This window comes from Chaetodon trifascialis, chromosome 14 (genome assembly GCF_039877785.1).
Source record: "Chaetodon trifascialis isolate fChaTrf1 chromosome 14, fChaTrf1.hap1, whole genome shotgun sequence".
NCBI classification, from domain to species: domain Eukaryota; kingdom Metazoa; phylum Chordata; class Actinopteri; order Chaetodontiformes; family Chaetodontidae; genus Chaetodon; species Chaetodon trifascialis.
The window spans coordinates 23255878-23272777 of NC_092069.1; the positions used below are offsets into that span (position 1 = coordinate 23255878).

Here is a 16900-nt window from a genome sequence, read left to right on the forward strand (position 1 = left end):
GCAGCAGGATGCAGCTCCCCAGCCAGCGCCACCTGTTGGACGGACGGAATAACAGCAGAAAAGACCACCGCAATAGAGTCGCTGCATTCATACGACTTGGTCCAACAGCATTGTCGTTATACTCTCATTTCTCTGAAAATGGTCTAATATAATTGCTTCCTACATTTTTGGTGATATTGTTTGGGTCTGTGTATCGACTTCTTGTCAAATAATGTACTCATTCTACTCAGGTGTAACATTTCCTGGGCCCGCTATTAAGTCTTTGCCTAGAACTCCATTCCATACTCCTAAGTATATTTTGCATGTGCATGTACTATGGCTGCAACTAACCATAATTAATTATTTTCTATTTACATTTAGTCTATGAAAACTATTTGACATCTTGTACCCCAAAGAACAGAACCGGTTTCATTGTCAATGTGAACAGGATACACTCTGTACATTCAAAACATTACGGCATTCACTCAAGAACACAGACAAGCTTTTCCTCTACCACCATCAATTTATTCAATCTTTTAGCTTCAACCGAAGAAGTGGAATAAAGTAATGAAATAATTACAAAATGGAAAAATAGATCAGATAACAGATCATATTCACAGGTTTGATTTAAAAAAAATAAAAACATGACAGAGAGAAATCAGACAGTGAGAGATGAACCATTTTATCTCCCTGCAGTTTTCTGCTGACTGTCAGAACCACAGCAGGCCAATCCACGTTGATCGAGGTCTCCTGTGGGGTCAAATCATCTACTTTAATGCTTGTGCAAAATAAAAATTTAGAAATCGACTACTTAAAAAATAATATGAGGTGGAGAAACAGGAGATGACTCATCCTACTGTGTTAAATTAAAAAAAAAAAAAAACAAGATTGTTATCACACAAAAAAGAATGACAATGAAGACAGAAAGTAAAATGTTAAGTACTGATGTGTACTAAACTATTAAAAACTGAGCACAGGTAAGAGAGGCAACCAGTTGGGCACCACCACCATTGCTAGGTCCACATTGATTGTTGCTGCAATGACACCCTATTTACAGTGAGATGCTTCGCATCCAATCACAGGATGCAGTAGACGGAAATAAAGAGATTTTTCTTCAAAAATAAAACAACAAAACAAACACAAAAGTAAAGCAGCTGTCCCTTCACAAAAATCTCTTTACATCACATTAAAAAGTAGCACTGCTGTGAGCTGTGTGTACAGTATAGATTCTTTATAGATATATATATATATTTATGTATAATATATACGTTCATTTCTTGTATACACGAACAAGAACTTGTCTCATTGTAGCTAGCCTGTGCCTTTGGCACGATTACTTACAACTCTTCTGTTAGATTCCAAAGCTATTTAAAATATACTTAATGCATAAAAATAAAGATTTTGGCATTGTCTCACTCTATTCTTCTGACTGGGAAGTTATTAATGAGAACTTCTCATCTGGAAGCTGAGTTCTTTCAGTGCTGCAGTTCCTCTGCCAGGTGAGGGAGGTCTCGTCCTGTAAACAGGGGGTGCTGGGAGCTGGACCGAGCAAAGGCGGGCAGGGGACGTGAGCCACCGCATCTGGGTGGGTGGGTGGGTGGGGGCTGACTTGGGGCCAGGTGTGGCTCGGCACAGATACTCCACAGGGTAATGACAACCTTGCGCTCCACAGCACAAACAAAACAATACAGACAATGCTAATGAAATGCCTGGGGAGCTGCACCCTTGCTAACAGCAACCTGTTTTGTTTTTTCTCCCCTCACCGCTGTGCAGAGTTCTGCTCCCTGCTGATTCACCCGTTGCTCTCCACTGTCTCCCAGTTCTACGGCCCTGCTGTGCTTTTCCGCTGAAACCACGATGAAGAGAGACTGGAGGACATACCCCTCTTTTCTTTTGTTAACCACCCATCTGCTCCCTCATCCAAAATGGCCTCCTCATTGTCCGGTCCTTTCTAATCTCAAACGCAGCCTTCAGAGCTGGATCTCAAAAGTCTTGTGCAGCTCAGTGGAGAAAGGATTTGTCGGGGAGGGTGTGGTGCGCTGGCGTGACCGGCCCTCCAAGGCTGCCCACTGGGCCTCAAAGGCATCTTCCTGTGGCTGTGGGGGCGGCTGGGTGGCTGGGGAGGATGGAGCGAGTTGGGACGGAGCGGCCCAGCTGTCTGCCCCATTGAAGGTCACGCTACCGTTGGAGGGCTGGAGGGGAGTGGGGTTCACTGCGCTGGTCTGTGGGGGTTTGATGAACGGGCTGACGTTGGTGACAACATGGGCATCATGCTGGGGTGTTGTGGAGGTTGGGACGGGGAATGGCTGGGGCTGCGTGGCGGAGCCGAACACATTAGCCACCATCTGTGAAGGAGTGATGCCGACCACAGGCACGCTGGGCTGAGGGAAGGGCAGCCCGTTCGGCATCGGGTAGGAGGCTGGAGCCTGAGCGTGGAAGGCGGGCTGGCGAGGGGGCAACATGGGCACGGCGGAGGGCAGAGGGGACATGAAGGGCACCGGGGGAACAGAGGGGACAGACACCACGGGCACGGGCACGGGGGCAGTGAACGGCTGGGCAGGGGGCGAGGCTGTCGCCATGATCGGATTAGGGGCTCGGACAGACTTGGAGACTTCTTCTAACCACCGATCTGCTTCTGATGGTGTGCGTTTGTGGGAAGGCATGGCAGGGGAGGATGTGGGGGGGGCCACTATCACCGGAGTGGGGGAGGACCAGTTACTTCCTGTTGGCAGAAAGCACACACACACATGAAAAAGTGAGCTGCAAATAACAGTAAAGATTCACCATCCCAGCTCATAGTTAATGCTGGTGTGATGGAGCAGGTTGCCTTTTTGGGAAATATATTTATTGGCTTCCTGGCAGAGAGTGAAATGAGATCGATACCACTCTTGACACAGAGACTGGAAACAAGTAGACCAGCTCTGAAGGTAATGAAATCCGCCTGCCAGCTCATTAATAAACACATTATCTAATTTTTTTCATTCATACAAAGACAATGTAAAACCGACAATTAGCTGTTTTACACATGATTATGCACCAGACTGTTTCTTGCTGACAGGTGGATTTTCTGACCTTCAGACAGAGCTGGAGCTTCATACTTACCCAACAGAAGTGAGAGTGGTTTTGATCTTCTCATCTACATCTCCACCAAACATCCAATCAGTATTTTTCCCAAAATGTCAAACTATTGCTTTCAGGAAGTCACACACTCACTGTGTACCCACCTTCAAAAGCACAATGCCAGGATGAGAGGAGCTTTAACTTTTACAGTAGCTCAAAGGTACAGAAGTACACGCTCAGTACTCTCAGCGCCCCATGACACGCAAATTCTCCTCTCTGCAGTGCTGCTTACCTGGCTGCGCTGAGGCCGGAGCCCCTGCTGGGGTCTTAGCCCAGGGGTTAGTGTCTCGGGCAGGCAGAGCGGGGGGCAGAACTGGGGGGTTAGCGGTAGCAGCGGCAGGAACAGAGAAGGCAGGAGCTGTGCCGTTCACTACAGCAGATAAGAGACAGAAGCTAGTACAGGCAAGCTTTTGTGTGATGTGGGGGATCTTTTGTTAGACATGCACAATATTACCGTGCAGTTCATTAGCAGTCTTAACGAGTGTTAACCACATAAATGTTACCAACGTAACTCCTGGAAAAGGTGAACAGGCACATATTCTCTGCGCATTTACACTGCAAGCAACACAGATGTGGCTGGAAGTCTATTAATTTCGCACAGAGCTGAATGACAAGGAAATTCACTGGGCTAACTAAGACTGCTGGCCAGAAAAGCTGGCCACAGACTTTTGGCAGTCTTCTGCAGCTAACAACCACTTTTTTATCACTACAAGAAGCTAGAAACTGTTTTAATTGTTTGGGTCAGAAGTATGATTCAGTAATTAGCCATTTCTAGCACTGTGACCTCATTCACTGAAAATTCAATAACAGAGCAGAGAAAATATGTGACATGTCTATTAAAACTTCACACTGCACACAGCTGTCCTGAACACAGTAGCCAATCAGCTAAGCTCATCACAGCATGGATAACCAGTTACACATGTTAGATATTAAGGATTTAAGTAGAGCTTTTGCAGCTGTTACCTGGTGCTACAGGAGACTGCGGAGATGAAGCTGGTTTGGGCATTGGTGCTGAGGAGAAGGGGTCCTCTGGGGGTCCGCTGAAAGCTGAGGTGATCTGAGTGCACAGTGAACTGATGCTGTCACCTTCTCCTTCTACCTCAGGGACTGGAGGGGAAACGCCAGAGTAAAGTAAACAGAAGCAAATATTTGTTGTGCTTGAAGCTTATCAGCAGGTTGTGTCGGGCGACAAAGGAGCTGAGGACACGGACGGCTGGTCAGGGTCCAAGACTCACCTGTGTTCTTGATGGGGAAGTCAGACTTGCGCTGCATGGTGGAGGGCAGCTCGTTCATGCGCAGTGACAGCTGTCGTTTGAAGGGAGAAGTCTTCTGACTGAGGGCCGGGAAGCCTCTGAACGAGCCCTGTCTGGCGATAACATCGGCCGGTGCGTGCCTGCGTGGTATGGCCTGGGGTCCCAGGGCGGACATGGAGAGAGGTGGGGAGGACGAGGGGGATGGTGAGCCCCCCGTCTGGTGTGCTGAGGAGTTTGTCGCGCTGGTGGCCGAATTTCCAATAATGTTCACATCTGTCTCTGCTGTTAAGGGAAGGGCAATGGAGCAACAATGGACAAACAGAGCAATAACATTAGCTGGAAGTACAAACAAAAGGACCACTATGGTGGAAGGTAAAGTGGCTAAATCATTTCCCACACCAGGCATCAACAGTCTCTAGATGGGACTTTATACTTCGAAACCTTTTTTAGCATCCTGTAGCTGCCTCATGACCTCCTCCCGCTCTGCCGCCTCTGTTGCTGTAGTAACACGGAACGAGCCCTCGCGAGTGAAAGTGGTTCTGTTGGCGTCGAAGGTTGCCGTGACCCCGCACTCCTTCTCCCGCTTCTGCTTTCGCTCCAGACAGGCGGCGAATGCACAACCCACAGCGTGACTGAGACGCTCTCCCTGACAGAGACAATGCCAAATGTTAAGATCTCATGAGTTACACACGGCTCGTAGCATAGCGCTGATGTACACAAACAAATGTTTTTCCTCTTGTAAATATGGTATAAAAACACGCATGTTCAAAAGATAATTCAAATGACACATACATTGAAGCTTGGAAGGCAATACAAGGCAGGAAGGACAACTAAGACTGTCCATGAAAATATGCTAACTGAAACTGTGAGAGGCCTTCAAACATGTACTCTATACCAGACATTATTAAATAATACTGCAGTATTAGAATGAGCTCTTACTGAGTCTTTAATGGCCATAAAACAATGGCAGATCCAGCGTCGCGTGGTGCCGTCCCTGCAGATGTAAGAGAACGCCCTCTCGAAGTTACGGTCCGGAGCGCAGAAAGACACTTTCTCTATTGTCTGGTCCAGAATCAGGTCCTGCAAAAAGCATTTCCGCCTCATTATAATGAGTTTAACAACAACGGCCGGGGTTAAGTGACACTCAGTCGAGTCAGTTCAGAATGTGGGCTGAATGATTGCATGAACAGTGCTTCAGTGTGAAGGACTGGCTTCAAGAGTGCTTGAATAAGACTGAACTAGTCGCACCGCTGTGCACCCGACCCTGCTCTCTGACCACACTGTCACCCTGAGCCACACGGAGAAGCCACACCGACAAATAATGCCTGACCCAAGGAGGATTTTATAAAACTTTATTCTTTATCACTCTAAAGTAGAGAGGAGTGGATGATACTGAAGCTCCCCAGCTTATTCCACTCCTGTGTGTCAGCATATTGTGGCAGCGCCGGAGTCAAACGGAGAATATCACCTGACTGATGACGTCCAAAGATGGAAAACGCATCATTCAGTTTGACAGTACATTAGTGAGATAACAAGAGAGGAGAATCATTGAGAAGTGTGGCGACGTACATTAGAAAGACACAATCATACGTACGAGAACGTTTCCTGTGACACCAAGTAACGATATCATTAAAGCAATAGGCTGATTTAATTAGTATCACTGTCCAATCACATCACATTACTACACAGTGAACCCTCTTAACTTGGTCAAACATGTTCAGAATCAGAATTAGTCTGGTTGTCTGCCTGGCCCTGATAGCAAAGGTAACTATCAATATCAATCAATACCAGGACAGTTAATACAAACTCGAATAGCTAAAGAAGAAAGAAGAGAAAATCAAATCTGTACTTTCTTTCATTCTCTCCTAGTTGTTTTTTAATTCTTCTCTTTCATAACCTGCAGCTATCATAAAATGTGAACACATCCAGCGCAGCACCCAGTTTTCTTGAAGTTGTGCAGGCACAAATCAAAGTTTGTTGTAGTACCAGTTTATACCAGCAGGTGTCAACATAACCTTTACTGTTTACTTGCATGTGTTCCTGCAGGTGCACTGAGTTCATATCTCCAAAAAGGGCCTTTTGCAGGTCACGAGACCAGACGTAAAGCAGCTTCACTATCATTATTGAGTGCTGGAGCTCAGCAGCTTACATCGTTACTAAAGCTGGCTGCTGTAATGGACGACTGAAGTGACGCGTTACCTTCGTTTTGTCGTCTACAACGCGAAGACCATCTGCTGACACCCACAACACAGCCCGCACTGGCTTCTTCCCAGCCTGCAAACAAAACACAACAGGAACAGGTACGAGTCAGAAACAAGGAAACTTTTCCATGCCCCAAAAATGATGTCCCTTTGTACCATTCCTTAGTGCCTATTGATAAAAAAACAGCACTCAAAACACACACAAAGCACACCTGTAAATAAAGAGAAAACACCAGGTAAGAGACAAAAGAGAAGACACAAGTCAGGAGTTGTTTTTCTGAGTGCTGTGTCATTCAGAAGTTCCCAAATTTAATAAAGAAACAAGACGGTTGGTATGAGAGGTGGTGCACTGATGCAGTCGACAGTGGTGGCCTCGCTGGTTAGAACAACAACAATAAAATATGTGTGTGTGCACAACAAGGAAACGTTCATTCACACCAACTGTTCCACTCTTGGTTCATGGAAGAAGGGCTGAAGGGAGAGAAGGCACGCCTGTTAATACGAAAAGAAAGAAAACACACACTGTAACACAAAAAAAGTGCCCCACCCCAGCCTAAACCGCCCCACCTGCACAAAGACACATGCATCATTGTGTTTGTCTCTTTCCAGACAGATTTCCCTCCTGTGTGTGTGTGTGTGTGTGTTTCTTCCAGCCTTCAGATGTGATCAAAGGGTGAAGTGTTACGTGAGAGGAGGAGGAGGAGGAGGAAAAATAATAATAATGCTCATAATAAAGAGACACACTCAGACACACAAAGCAATAACTTACTTTTGCAAAGAATCCTTTGAAGAATTTCCTGTCCTGGAAGTGGATGTGGTAAAAAGGGAGGGTGGGTGAGAGGGGTGGAGGAGACGGGAGGAGGAACAAGGCATGAAAATGTTACCTAGGAACTCTAAAAATTGTCTGGAGCCCACAGGAAGGGATTTGATTTGGGGATTTTTGGGGTGGAGGTGAAGCTGGGTTATGAGTGAGTGAGTGAGTGAGGCGATGGATCAGGAAGTTCCACATGATTTCATACTGATGGATGTTTTGGTGGGTGATACTGTGGTTGTTATTGTCTTTATGCTGATAACTGTTAGTACTACCACACTGGAAGCCGGTAAACCATATGACTGTTCCCACCAGAGCCCCCCCCAACAGCAGGAAGTGATGCCCCTTGGTTCTTCTGTGATTTAAATAAACAACAAGACTACAACAGTCCTGTAGCTAAGACAGCATACCCAGCTGCCTGACAGAGGAGACAGAGATGGTACACCTTCGTGTGTGTGTGTGTGTGTGTGTGTTTGTGTGTGTGTGTGTGTGTGTGTGTGTGTAGGGGATAATCCAAAATCCCATTTTATTTGTTCTCCTCTGATTCCTCCACTGAGACGTGGTCGTTTCGTGGCTGTGCAGCAGACAGGAACAGATTTCCCACAGACGGCAGTTTGACCTCTGAGTCAAACCTGTGACTGTTCACCAGTCAGCCAGAGTCAGGGGTCAAGTTTAGGCCGCCACAACCACATAAAGAACCCACAACCTGACCCAGCCTGGTCTTAATCCCCCCTCTTGCCCCGCTCCCTCAGAGTTCCTCTCCTCCCCATAAGCTGTGAAAAGAAGTGCCACTCTGCTCCTGTTACACAGCCGTGGAGGAGACGGCACTCTGCGCACCATGTTAATGCATGATTTAACGTGTTAACCAGCACTGGAGATTCATCTGGAATGAGCTGAGCGCTTGTTAGTGTGTGTTTGTGTGTTTGCGAGAGCCACACAGACATGCAGATGATGGTGGAGCCTGCACAGCTAGCATTAGTAAGCTATGGTTAGAGGAAAAAACGGCTCTATAGGGTGGAGATCACTAGAACGGGAGGGCGGTGTGGGGGGAGGGGGTTTGGAGGCATTTCTCTGCAACACCACAATAAAAACCTGCTTGAAAAGACAAAAAAAAGTATAACACAAACAAAAAGGTAACACAATATTCAGGTATTCAATGTGTGAGCTGGGATGAAACTACAACAAGGGAGAAAGCTTTCTGGGCAGAGAGGATAGCTGAGGTCTGAAAGATCGATGTGAGGCCAACGAGGCAAAAATGAAACAAGTGAAGCAGGAAAATTACTTTGCAGCCAACGAGCCTAAATAAAAATGATGAAATTTGCTGTGCATATTTTACCACTTTTTAATGGACAACCTTGTAAACATTTCTGCGATACGACCAGCTGGTGGCTTCATCTGTCCCCAGAAACAACGCTAACCACTGGCAGGATGTGCAACAAACGAATCACACATTGTGTAACGGCTTATTTTGTGCAACAAGTCACACCTTATGACATTTGCTCCAAACGTGGCACAGCTGTATCGACTCTAAGAGCGAGGGCACTTCATCATGGACAGAAAAGATGTGGTCAAAGAATCTAAACCCACTAACCTGCAGAGCAGCTATGGGAAGGATAAAACACTTTTCCCAGTGCTATTAATAAGTGTTTATGTTTTGTGACAATTATTTGTGGAGTTTAGGACACGTAGCTCTGGGGTAGTGAAGGTTTTGTTTTGCAGCTGCTCTCGTGGGGATGACAGGCAGCTCGTCATGACACTGAAAGTCTCAGTTGAAAGCCCCAGCTTATGTACACGCTGTCCGACGGCCTCCGGTACACTGTCAGTGATGTACCCTGAGGCTTCTGGGTGTTGAGGTACAAAACAAAACTGAAATTCTTTTAGCATGTCAGCATCTCCTGGTAGGGTGCCCCACCCAGCCTACACAGAGGAAGCAGCCCAGGTCACTATGAGCTCCTGAGTAACAGCAAAAACATTCCCGCTGCTCGAACACAGAAACCACCTCCAACCCCGGGCCGTCAGCCAGCAGCAGCAGGAAGTGATGTCATGATGACAATGCAAAAGGGCAGTTTGGAGGTTGATGGTGCCGCAGTGCAGCCTCCTCCTCCTCCTCCTCCCCCTCCACCCGCCTCCATCCTCCCCTCTGAGTCACGGGTCGTGGAGCTGTGAGAAAACTCTCATTACATCCCAAAGGCTGCTGGGAATACAATGGAGTCAGCGCCGAGCTGTAGCTGTCACGCACACACGTATACACACACACATCGACTGACAGCTAGACCACCAACATGCACCCTCCAGCACTGGGCGAAACAGGGAAACTTAAACACACACACGCATAATATATTCATCAGAGAGCATCAAGCCTGCGTTGGTGTCATGGCTGTTGTCTGGCTGCTCTTAGCTAATTTTCCGGAAACAGCCCTCATTAGCCCTCACCAGATATTAAAAGCCGACAGGTACGGGGCCAGGTTCCTCACCACTTTAGTTATTAGTTCCTGGAAGTAGTTCACTGCTGAGCAATGGTAACTGACATCCTCCCCTCTGATGGGAACTCTTTAGTTTCCTGGCAACAGTTAGCTTGTGAAAGAGTCAGTGAGGATGAAATGGGATCTATCAGGGCCTCGCTAATTGTGTATCTGCTTAAAGGAAGGCCCTCGTCTTGCCTGGACAATCTAGATTTAACACAGGTGCATGGCATCATTCTGCTCAGTCGCGTGTAGATCTCAAATGTATAAACTTTTTATACGTTTTTATCTGGACCCTTCTGTGCCACTGTTTCTGCTTTCTGTAATACTCGCTGGCTGAGACGACTTAATTTCCCCTGTGTGGGATCAATAAAGTGTTATCTCTTATCTTGAATCCTGAGCTGAGTCAAACCTCGTTTTGTCGGTCAGATCACTGCACATTCCTGTTTTCGTTGCGTCACTGTAGACGGAGCAACGCGGTAACGGCATAGCAGGCTACACGTCTGAGAAATCATGTAACTACGAAACTAATCAGAAATGAAGGGTGGAGCGACGCAGTGCCAGCGTGACTCACTTCTGTTTGCTGCTCCACTGCTCTATGCACCGGTGCCGAATGTAAGCAAATATTAACACTCCTATATTATCAATTTTCAGATTGCAAAGCTTCCCAGAGGAAAAGGCTATTTTTCCTGTGAGGTGGCATTTCAATGTAAAGCCTAGCAAGAATGAATGAGCACCATCTTGGCACACAGTATGCGGTTCTCAACCACCAATAAATGCTCTGTGGCATTTCCTGTCAGGTGAGCCTCTCAGGCACACAGGTAAGTGCCACGTCCACTGGATGAGCTCCCCTTAGCGGGAATGTAACAGCGGCAGTTACATCACAAACATCAACTGACAACAATACAAGTTTTTTCCAGAAAAACAAAGCGCAGAAGAGGACCTTGAAATAGCGCCAGCCTGACTCACATCTTGAATGTGGAAAATGTTAATTTTCCTCCCTGCTTATATATGTGGATCAATATAGCCATGCCTCTGCTGGCTTACCAATAACGCCTCTGGATGGTGAGAAAGCAAGAGAGTGGAGCAGCGGAGGAGCCAGAGGAGGAAATGTCATTGGGTTGAGGAGGGTCAGACAGTCGCGACCTGCAGGAGGACATGAGGCAGAAGCCCCCGCCTTCTCCTTTTGAGTTGGCTCCATTTTGTCCGCCTTGTTAAAATGACTGTAACTCAATAAGACCTCACAGCCTCAGGCTCTGTGCACACCATGTGACCTCATCAAGCACCAGAGTGTGCATGCTGCTGCTGCATCTGTGTGTGTGTTTATTATGCTTCTATGTGTGTTCCAGCTGTATTCATTACAAGAAGAATGCATATGGGTATTTGTGTGTAGTCTGTATTCAGTATGTCTATCTGCTGTGCCTCCGGGTGCGCGACTTCCTGTGTGTACGAATTATTTGCCTGTGAGCGTGATCTGAGAGTGTGTTTCAGCGGTGTGCACGTTGTGCTTCTGTGTGCTTCCTATGTGCATTTGTACCACTGTGTGAGGTTGTGAAATTGTGTTGAAATTGGTGCACATGCTGCAACTGGTTTCTGCAAGTGTGTGAGTTATTATAAACACTGCATGAAAACATATTGCTGTACGTGCATGTGTGTGTGTGTTGTGTCTTTTTCACAGTGGTGATGTGTGTATTAGCACTTCTGAGTCTAATATAAATGTAATGTGTGCAGGTCTTGTATTAGAATGTGTTGACACAAGTGTGGAGGTGTGAAGAAACGTGCTTCTGTATAAATGTAAGACTGTGTGTGTGTGTGTGTGTGTGTGTGTGTGTGTGTGTGTGTGTGTGTGTGCTTTCTCTCATTTGCATTACATAACTTCTGTTTTATTACACTGCTCTGTTTTAACTGGTATGAAAATGTAAGTGTTTTACTCTCCGTAAAATATGAAATTACTCTCGAGCATGTTCTCCAGTTTGCTCAGACTAACAAATGGCTCTCAGTAGCTCGAGTAGTCTTCAACAGCTCATTGAGTTGAACGTGCAAAATGACTAAAAGGTCCTTTGCACAAGTTTATGCGGCAGGAAGAAAAGGTCTCGACAACAGAACAAAGAGAGTGGGAATTCTCAATTAGTCATTTAAACTGAAACTGAAAACTCATCGCAGACACTTCAAGCAGGAGTTTCGTAACTTTCGTTGGCATGGAATTCCAAATTGGCTTCGTCCTGAGACTCGAGTATGACGCGCTGATCCTCCTGAATAGACTTGGAGACAGACCCCAGAAGCAGACCTGCCAACTCAGGTTTGGCCCTGACTACAGACAATAAGCCTCGTTTAGCCACAGGAGTTTATGACCTGGGTGGGGCCTTGGCAAACAACTGACAGCATGGAAAAGCAATTGCTCCACGGTTTCCCCCTTCCCCTCCCCCCTGCTCCCCAAACTGGAATTTGTTCTTTTTGCGTAACTCCGCCGGAATCTACTGCAGCAGGAAGTACACGCCGGCCTATCTCCTCCGGCTGAGACGGTGTGTGAGAGAGAGGAAGACACATTCAGAGCGGACCCCGACACCCCTGGAGGATGTTTGAGGGTTGAGATGGGTGGAGACCCTCACTGACAAAAAGCACCAACCAGCCACATTCAGGCCTCAAAGCACAGAATAAACCAGGCAGGAACAAACGACGATGAAATGCTAAAAAGTACAACAGTGCTCGGTGACAGATGAAGAGGGGCTGCCACTAAATAAAGGAAGTGTTAGAAGAAGTCAGTAGGATGTTGGTAGCTCAGTGAAGGAAACTGATGGAGGAAAAGATAAGAAACAGATAAAAAGGAAGTATGATGTCTGGTTTAGCAGCCTCGTTCCTGGAGGTACAGAGGGTTTTCTCGGGAAAACCTACCGTTTTCAGCCGCTTCACTGCATCCTCGCAGATGTGCATGCCTCGGGACTCCTCCACCTCCACATGTCCCAGGTACTGTTGGTTGAAGAGACAGACAGAGAGAGAGTGAGCAACACTGTGACAAACCTTTCCTGTGGCTATCTCTACTGAAAGCCAGGTTACAATAAAAGGCCCTGAAATGAGATTGGGTATTTAAATGAGACCAGGCTGTCTAATATCCTCTGGTAGGCTGGTGCTGGTGATTTATACACCTAATTAATTACCATTTTGAGGTCAATCGCAGTTCAATCGCTCCCTAGATGATCCCTGATTTTGTCTGTAGAGAAAATGCTAAACACTTTCCAGAGAAATAGAAATGGGTTAGTGAGTAATTCTAAGAGCGAGTGTGCGATTCTATGAGAAACATGAGAAAAACAAACACATGAATGGGCAAAAACCAAGCTGTTCTGTTCTTGTACACTCAGCAGGGTCAACATTTGTGTTCCTCTGAACTTGCTGACAGAAGTGACGTTGGTAGGACAGTTTGTTTTTGTCACAAAATTCCAGATAAGAGCAAGATCAGGCCTGGTGATCCTGAAGAAAATCGACTTTAAAAATGTCTTTTGGTTGCGCAATCATTTGGTGTGAATGTAAATTATTGTGCCAACAAGTCCCAACAATAAAGTAATACTTCACGGCCTCCGGCATGTTACGCCCGGGGCAGGTAGCTTCACATGAAACAAAAACTACCTCCACTAACACGTGCCAAAAGCCAAAGTCCTGACCTTTAGGGATGAAGGTTGCTCTTTATGGATAAACAGGTGCTTTATCACCACATATGCTACACATTTAAAGACTGAGCTAACTGTTAAGACTGTCATCTACTCACTAATCAGTCAAGAGGTGAGACACACGAGGAAGTGTCATATTCAGGAAATTGCAGTGAATGATTGATCACAACATGCGCTTGTTCCAGTTACCAGTTTCCTGGGGGAAACCCTGCGCTCCCGCCATGCAACAACCCACACTGGGATTTACTTGGAAATCCTACGTGAGTGGGTTTAACGGCAGCTGAATGAGCGGAAAGGGCTGCCTCCTCCAGCTCGATCCTCCCTGCCTCCTCCCCTCCTCCTGGACCTGAAGCAGCATCACCCTGCTGAGTGTCGCTCCGGAGTCCCTACCCTGAAGGCCACAGAAGCCATTGTGTGTGTGGGGCCAGAGAGGAAGTCCTTACCCTTTCCTTATAGATACACACACACACACACACACACACACACACACACACACACACACACACACACACACACACACACACACACACACACACACACACACACACACACACACACACACACACACACACACACACACACACCGAGTGACGCTGACCCACGCCAGCCTCCCCCCAGCCCCCTGGCCCAGCTATTTTGAGAATGTGACGCCACAGATGTGAGTCACACTGTCGGCATTTCAGAACACACATGTGCACGTAAACACACAGAGACGTGCACAAAAACGCTTGTGTGCCGAGGACAATACTGATGCAAGGAGGCAGCGTGGACAGCGAGGACAATGAAAGCAGCAGCGGCGCTAATAGGGGATCAGCCTGGAGACGTGGCTGAGGTGAGATGAGTAAATGCAGGGTAGGCTCGGAGTGTCATAACAGATGCTTCATTGCAGCATCTTATCCCGTCCTGTTACTAACCGGCTGGCAGCCACAATCTGGGGGCTGAGACACTCACATTTACCAGATGCGCTCAACCGAAGCAACTTTTAAAAAAATGAAACTGAACAGTGTGTCGTACATGTGTGGGGTAATTTGCTTCTGAAATCCACATTTGTTTGTGGGCCCACTCCAGGATTAGTTCCACTTGGCACTAATCCTACAGTGGGCTCGGATTAGACGCCGTTATGTCATGATATTTGTATTATTGTGCTGTTACTGCCGCTGCACTGTTTGTGTCTGATTAGGAAAGACATAAGATGAGATATTGTGTTTACAGTTCCTTGCCCCTGGGGATGATTTCCCAGCTCTAAAAGGCCCAGCAGTTGTAACACAAAGGAAACACCATGTGCAACCTTGGATGTGTTTAAATTCACATTTTGTCAACATCTGAAGCTGCCAATGACTCGGAAGACAGGAGATCAAGACAAAAGACAGACAGACAGTACAAAAGAGCAGTCCTGTTGTTTGAATATTCAGGTCTCTTTAAGGAACACTTAACACTTTTGTGAAATATGCTTATTCGCATTCTTGCCGAGTTAGATGAGTTGGTCATAAGTCCGTGTGGTGAATATGTACCCGGAGTCAGCAGCCAGTTAGCTCATTTTAGCAATAAACACTGGAAACAGGAAGAGGCTCTGGCCAAAGGTAACAAAATGCACCTCTAGCTCAAACGCGCTGAAGGTGGCATGGGTACAGGGTGCATTTCACAAGTATCACATCACCATCAATTAAATGAAATTGGCTTTGTTGGTGTAATCCTCTGGATATGCTCCAGAAGGATTTCAGGAATTAATTCAGGGTATTGGACATAAATCAGTTTCAGTGAAAAATTCAATAGAAAGTCGGTGCTGTATGCAGCTTTACAAACTCCTCCTTCCCAACGTGTGAATAACTGCAGAAAAGAAGCTGACACAAAAACGCACACAGTCATTTCCATACAAATAAGCATATGTAGTTCAAAACAAGGACATGGAAATACTTTCCCTTCTCATCTGCTTTAGGTCGTAAACGCGCACAAGCAATTTAATCTAATCTCACATTCATCTCCAGCCTTCAGACATTTCCATACAAGCAAGTCTACATTTTCACCTTGAATCATGAATAACTGTCTGTCGCTGCAATTTCAGCTTGAAAACAACACGCACAAGCATAAATGAGCGCATCGCTTAATATGACACACCACGAACAGACTGAGCACAGTCAGGTAGAAACTCAGACGTGCTAATCAGCTGGGCTTATGCTTTGCTTGTCAAAGGCCCTGCACAGCGGGAGAAGCCTCAAACCACAGCACTGCAGGCTCATTTCACCCCATTTTACACCTCCACCTCCCCAGATGTCCTGTTCTCCCCTCCACTCCAACCTGAAACAGCCTTTCTTCTTCTCCTTCTCCACTGCATCTCCTCTCCTACCCTCTGCTGGTTACGCCTCAGTCGGTGATAATTTCACCACAACTGCTCCAACCAACACCCAACTGGGCTCCTCTGAGGCACCTAGAGCGGGAGGCAGGGAGTGGGAGGGGGGAGGAGGGACACGGAGGAGTAGCATGGTAGGTTGCACCGGCACGATGAAAGCCAGTGCAGAGGGGAAAGAAATGTTGATGGAGAAGTGTGTGTGGCTGCAGAAGTACAAGGAGGAATGCATGACAATGAGAGATCAGCTAATTGTTCCTTAGCCACAGTGGCTGACCTGTAATTCACTGACTGCTTTCACTGCAGTTTGCCAGAGGATTTTTAAAGTAATACAGTCAATTCCCTGAATTTAAAACCTGGAAACTAGGGCCCTTTGGCTGGTTCTAGTTATTCTCGGGTAGTTTTATTCTTTTCTTGTTTTAATATTGTGGAGCATTTTAAGAAAATTAAAAAGTAATGAATAATTAAAAATGAAATCTCTTCACCTTGAATAGACAATTTATAAAAATCTCTAAAGAAAAATATCAAAGACAATGCTCCTACGTGAAGAAAGTGGTAAATAAAGACAAAATGTGCCAAGTTTTAGTTCATGTGCACCTTCAAAGACGTGTGGAGAAAGAGTGGCGTCATTGCTAATCCACAAAGCTAACTTTGAGCACAGCGAGACAATTTATGGGGAGCAGGTGGGGGAGGGAAGGTGTGTGTGTGTGTGTGTGTGTGTGTGTGTGTGTGTGTGTGTGAGTGTGTGTGCGTCTCTGTGGGTGCATGCGCGTGTGTGTAGGTGGGACATTTGGAAGACAGCTTAGAGGAGATCTTGAATCGAGGGCGTTTCACACACTGACTGAAACGACCCGAAACCATGACCAGCACACATGCACACCCGTTCCACATCAGGTCTCTATCTGTCCCACTTCAGATCACAAATCTCAAGGCGGTCTTGAAACCCCTCCTCTACCTTTTCCTACTTTCCACCCTTCTCCACTTGTGGCACTTTCAATTTCAGTTTCCTGCTCAGAGGAAACAGGACAAACCGTAACCTGTACACTGGCTGAAGCACAATCCCCGTCC

The 16900-nt window shown here is 46.5% G+C and overlaps 1 protein-coding gene across 4 annotated transcripts in view; it reads right to left on the reverse strand.

The window, feature by feature from the left end:
* Positions 1-482: 482 nt before the first annotated feature.
* Positions 483-16900, reverse strand: part of numb (NUMB endocytic adaptor protein) — a 39937-nt gene continuing 23519 nt past the window's right edge. The window contains exons 3-11 of one of the 4 annotated variants that reach the window (XM_070978950.1): positions 12719-12793; positions 7323-7355; positions 6552-6626; positions 5292-5432; positions 4794-4998; positions 4335-4634; positions 4063-4206; positions 3332-3469; positions 483-2701 (exon numbers count right to left, since the gene is read on the reverse strand). In XM_070978950.1, the coding sequence (XP_070835051.1) occupies positions 1950-2701; positions 3332-3469; positions 4063-4206; positions 4335-4634; positions 4794-4998; positions 5292-5432; positions 6552-6626; positions 7323-7355; positions 12719-12793 (1863 nt within the window). In that variant the 3' untranslated portion in view covers positions 483-1949. The remainder of the gene's footprint in view (positions 2702-3331; positions 3470-4062; positions 4207-4334; positions 4635-4793; positions 4999-5291; positions 5433-6551; positions 6627-7322; positions 7356-12718; positions 12794-16900) is intronic. The other 3 variants (XM_070978951.1, XM_070978952.1, XM_070978953.1) reach the window with 3 other exon arrangements.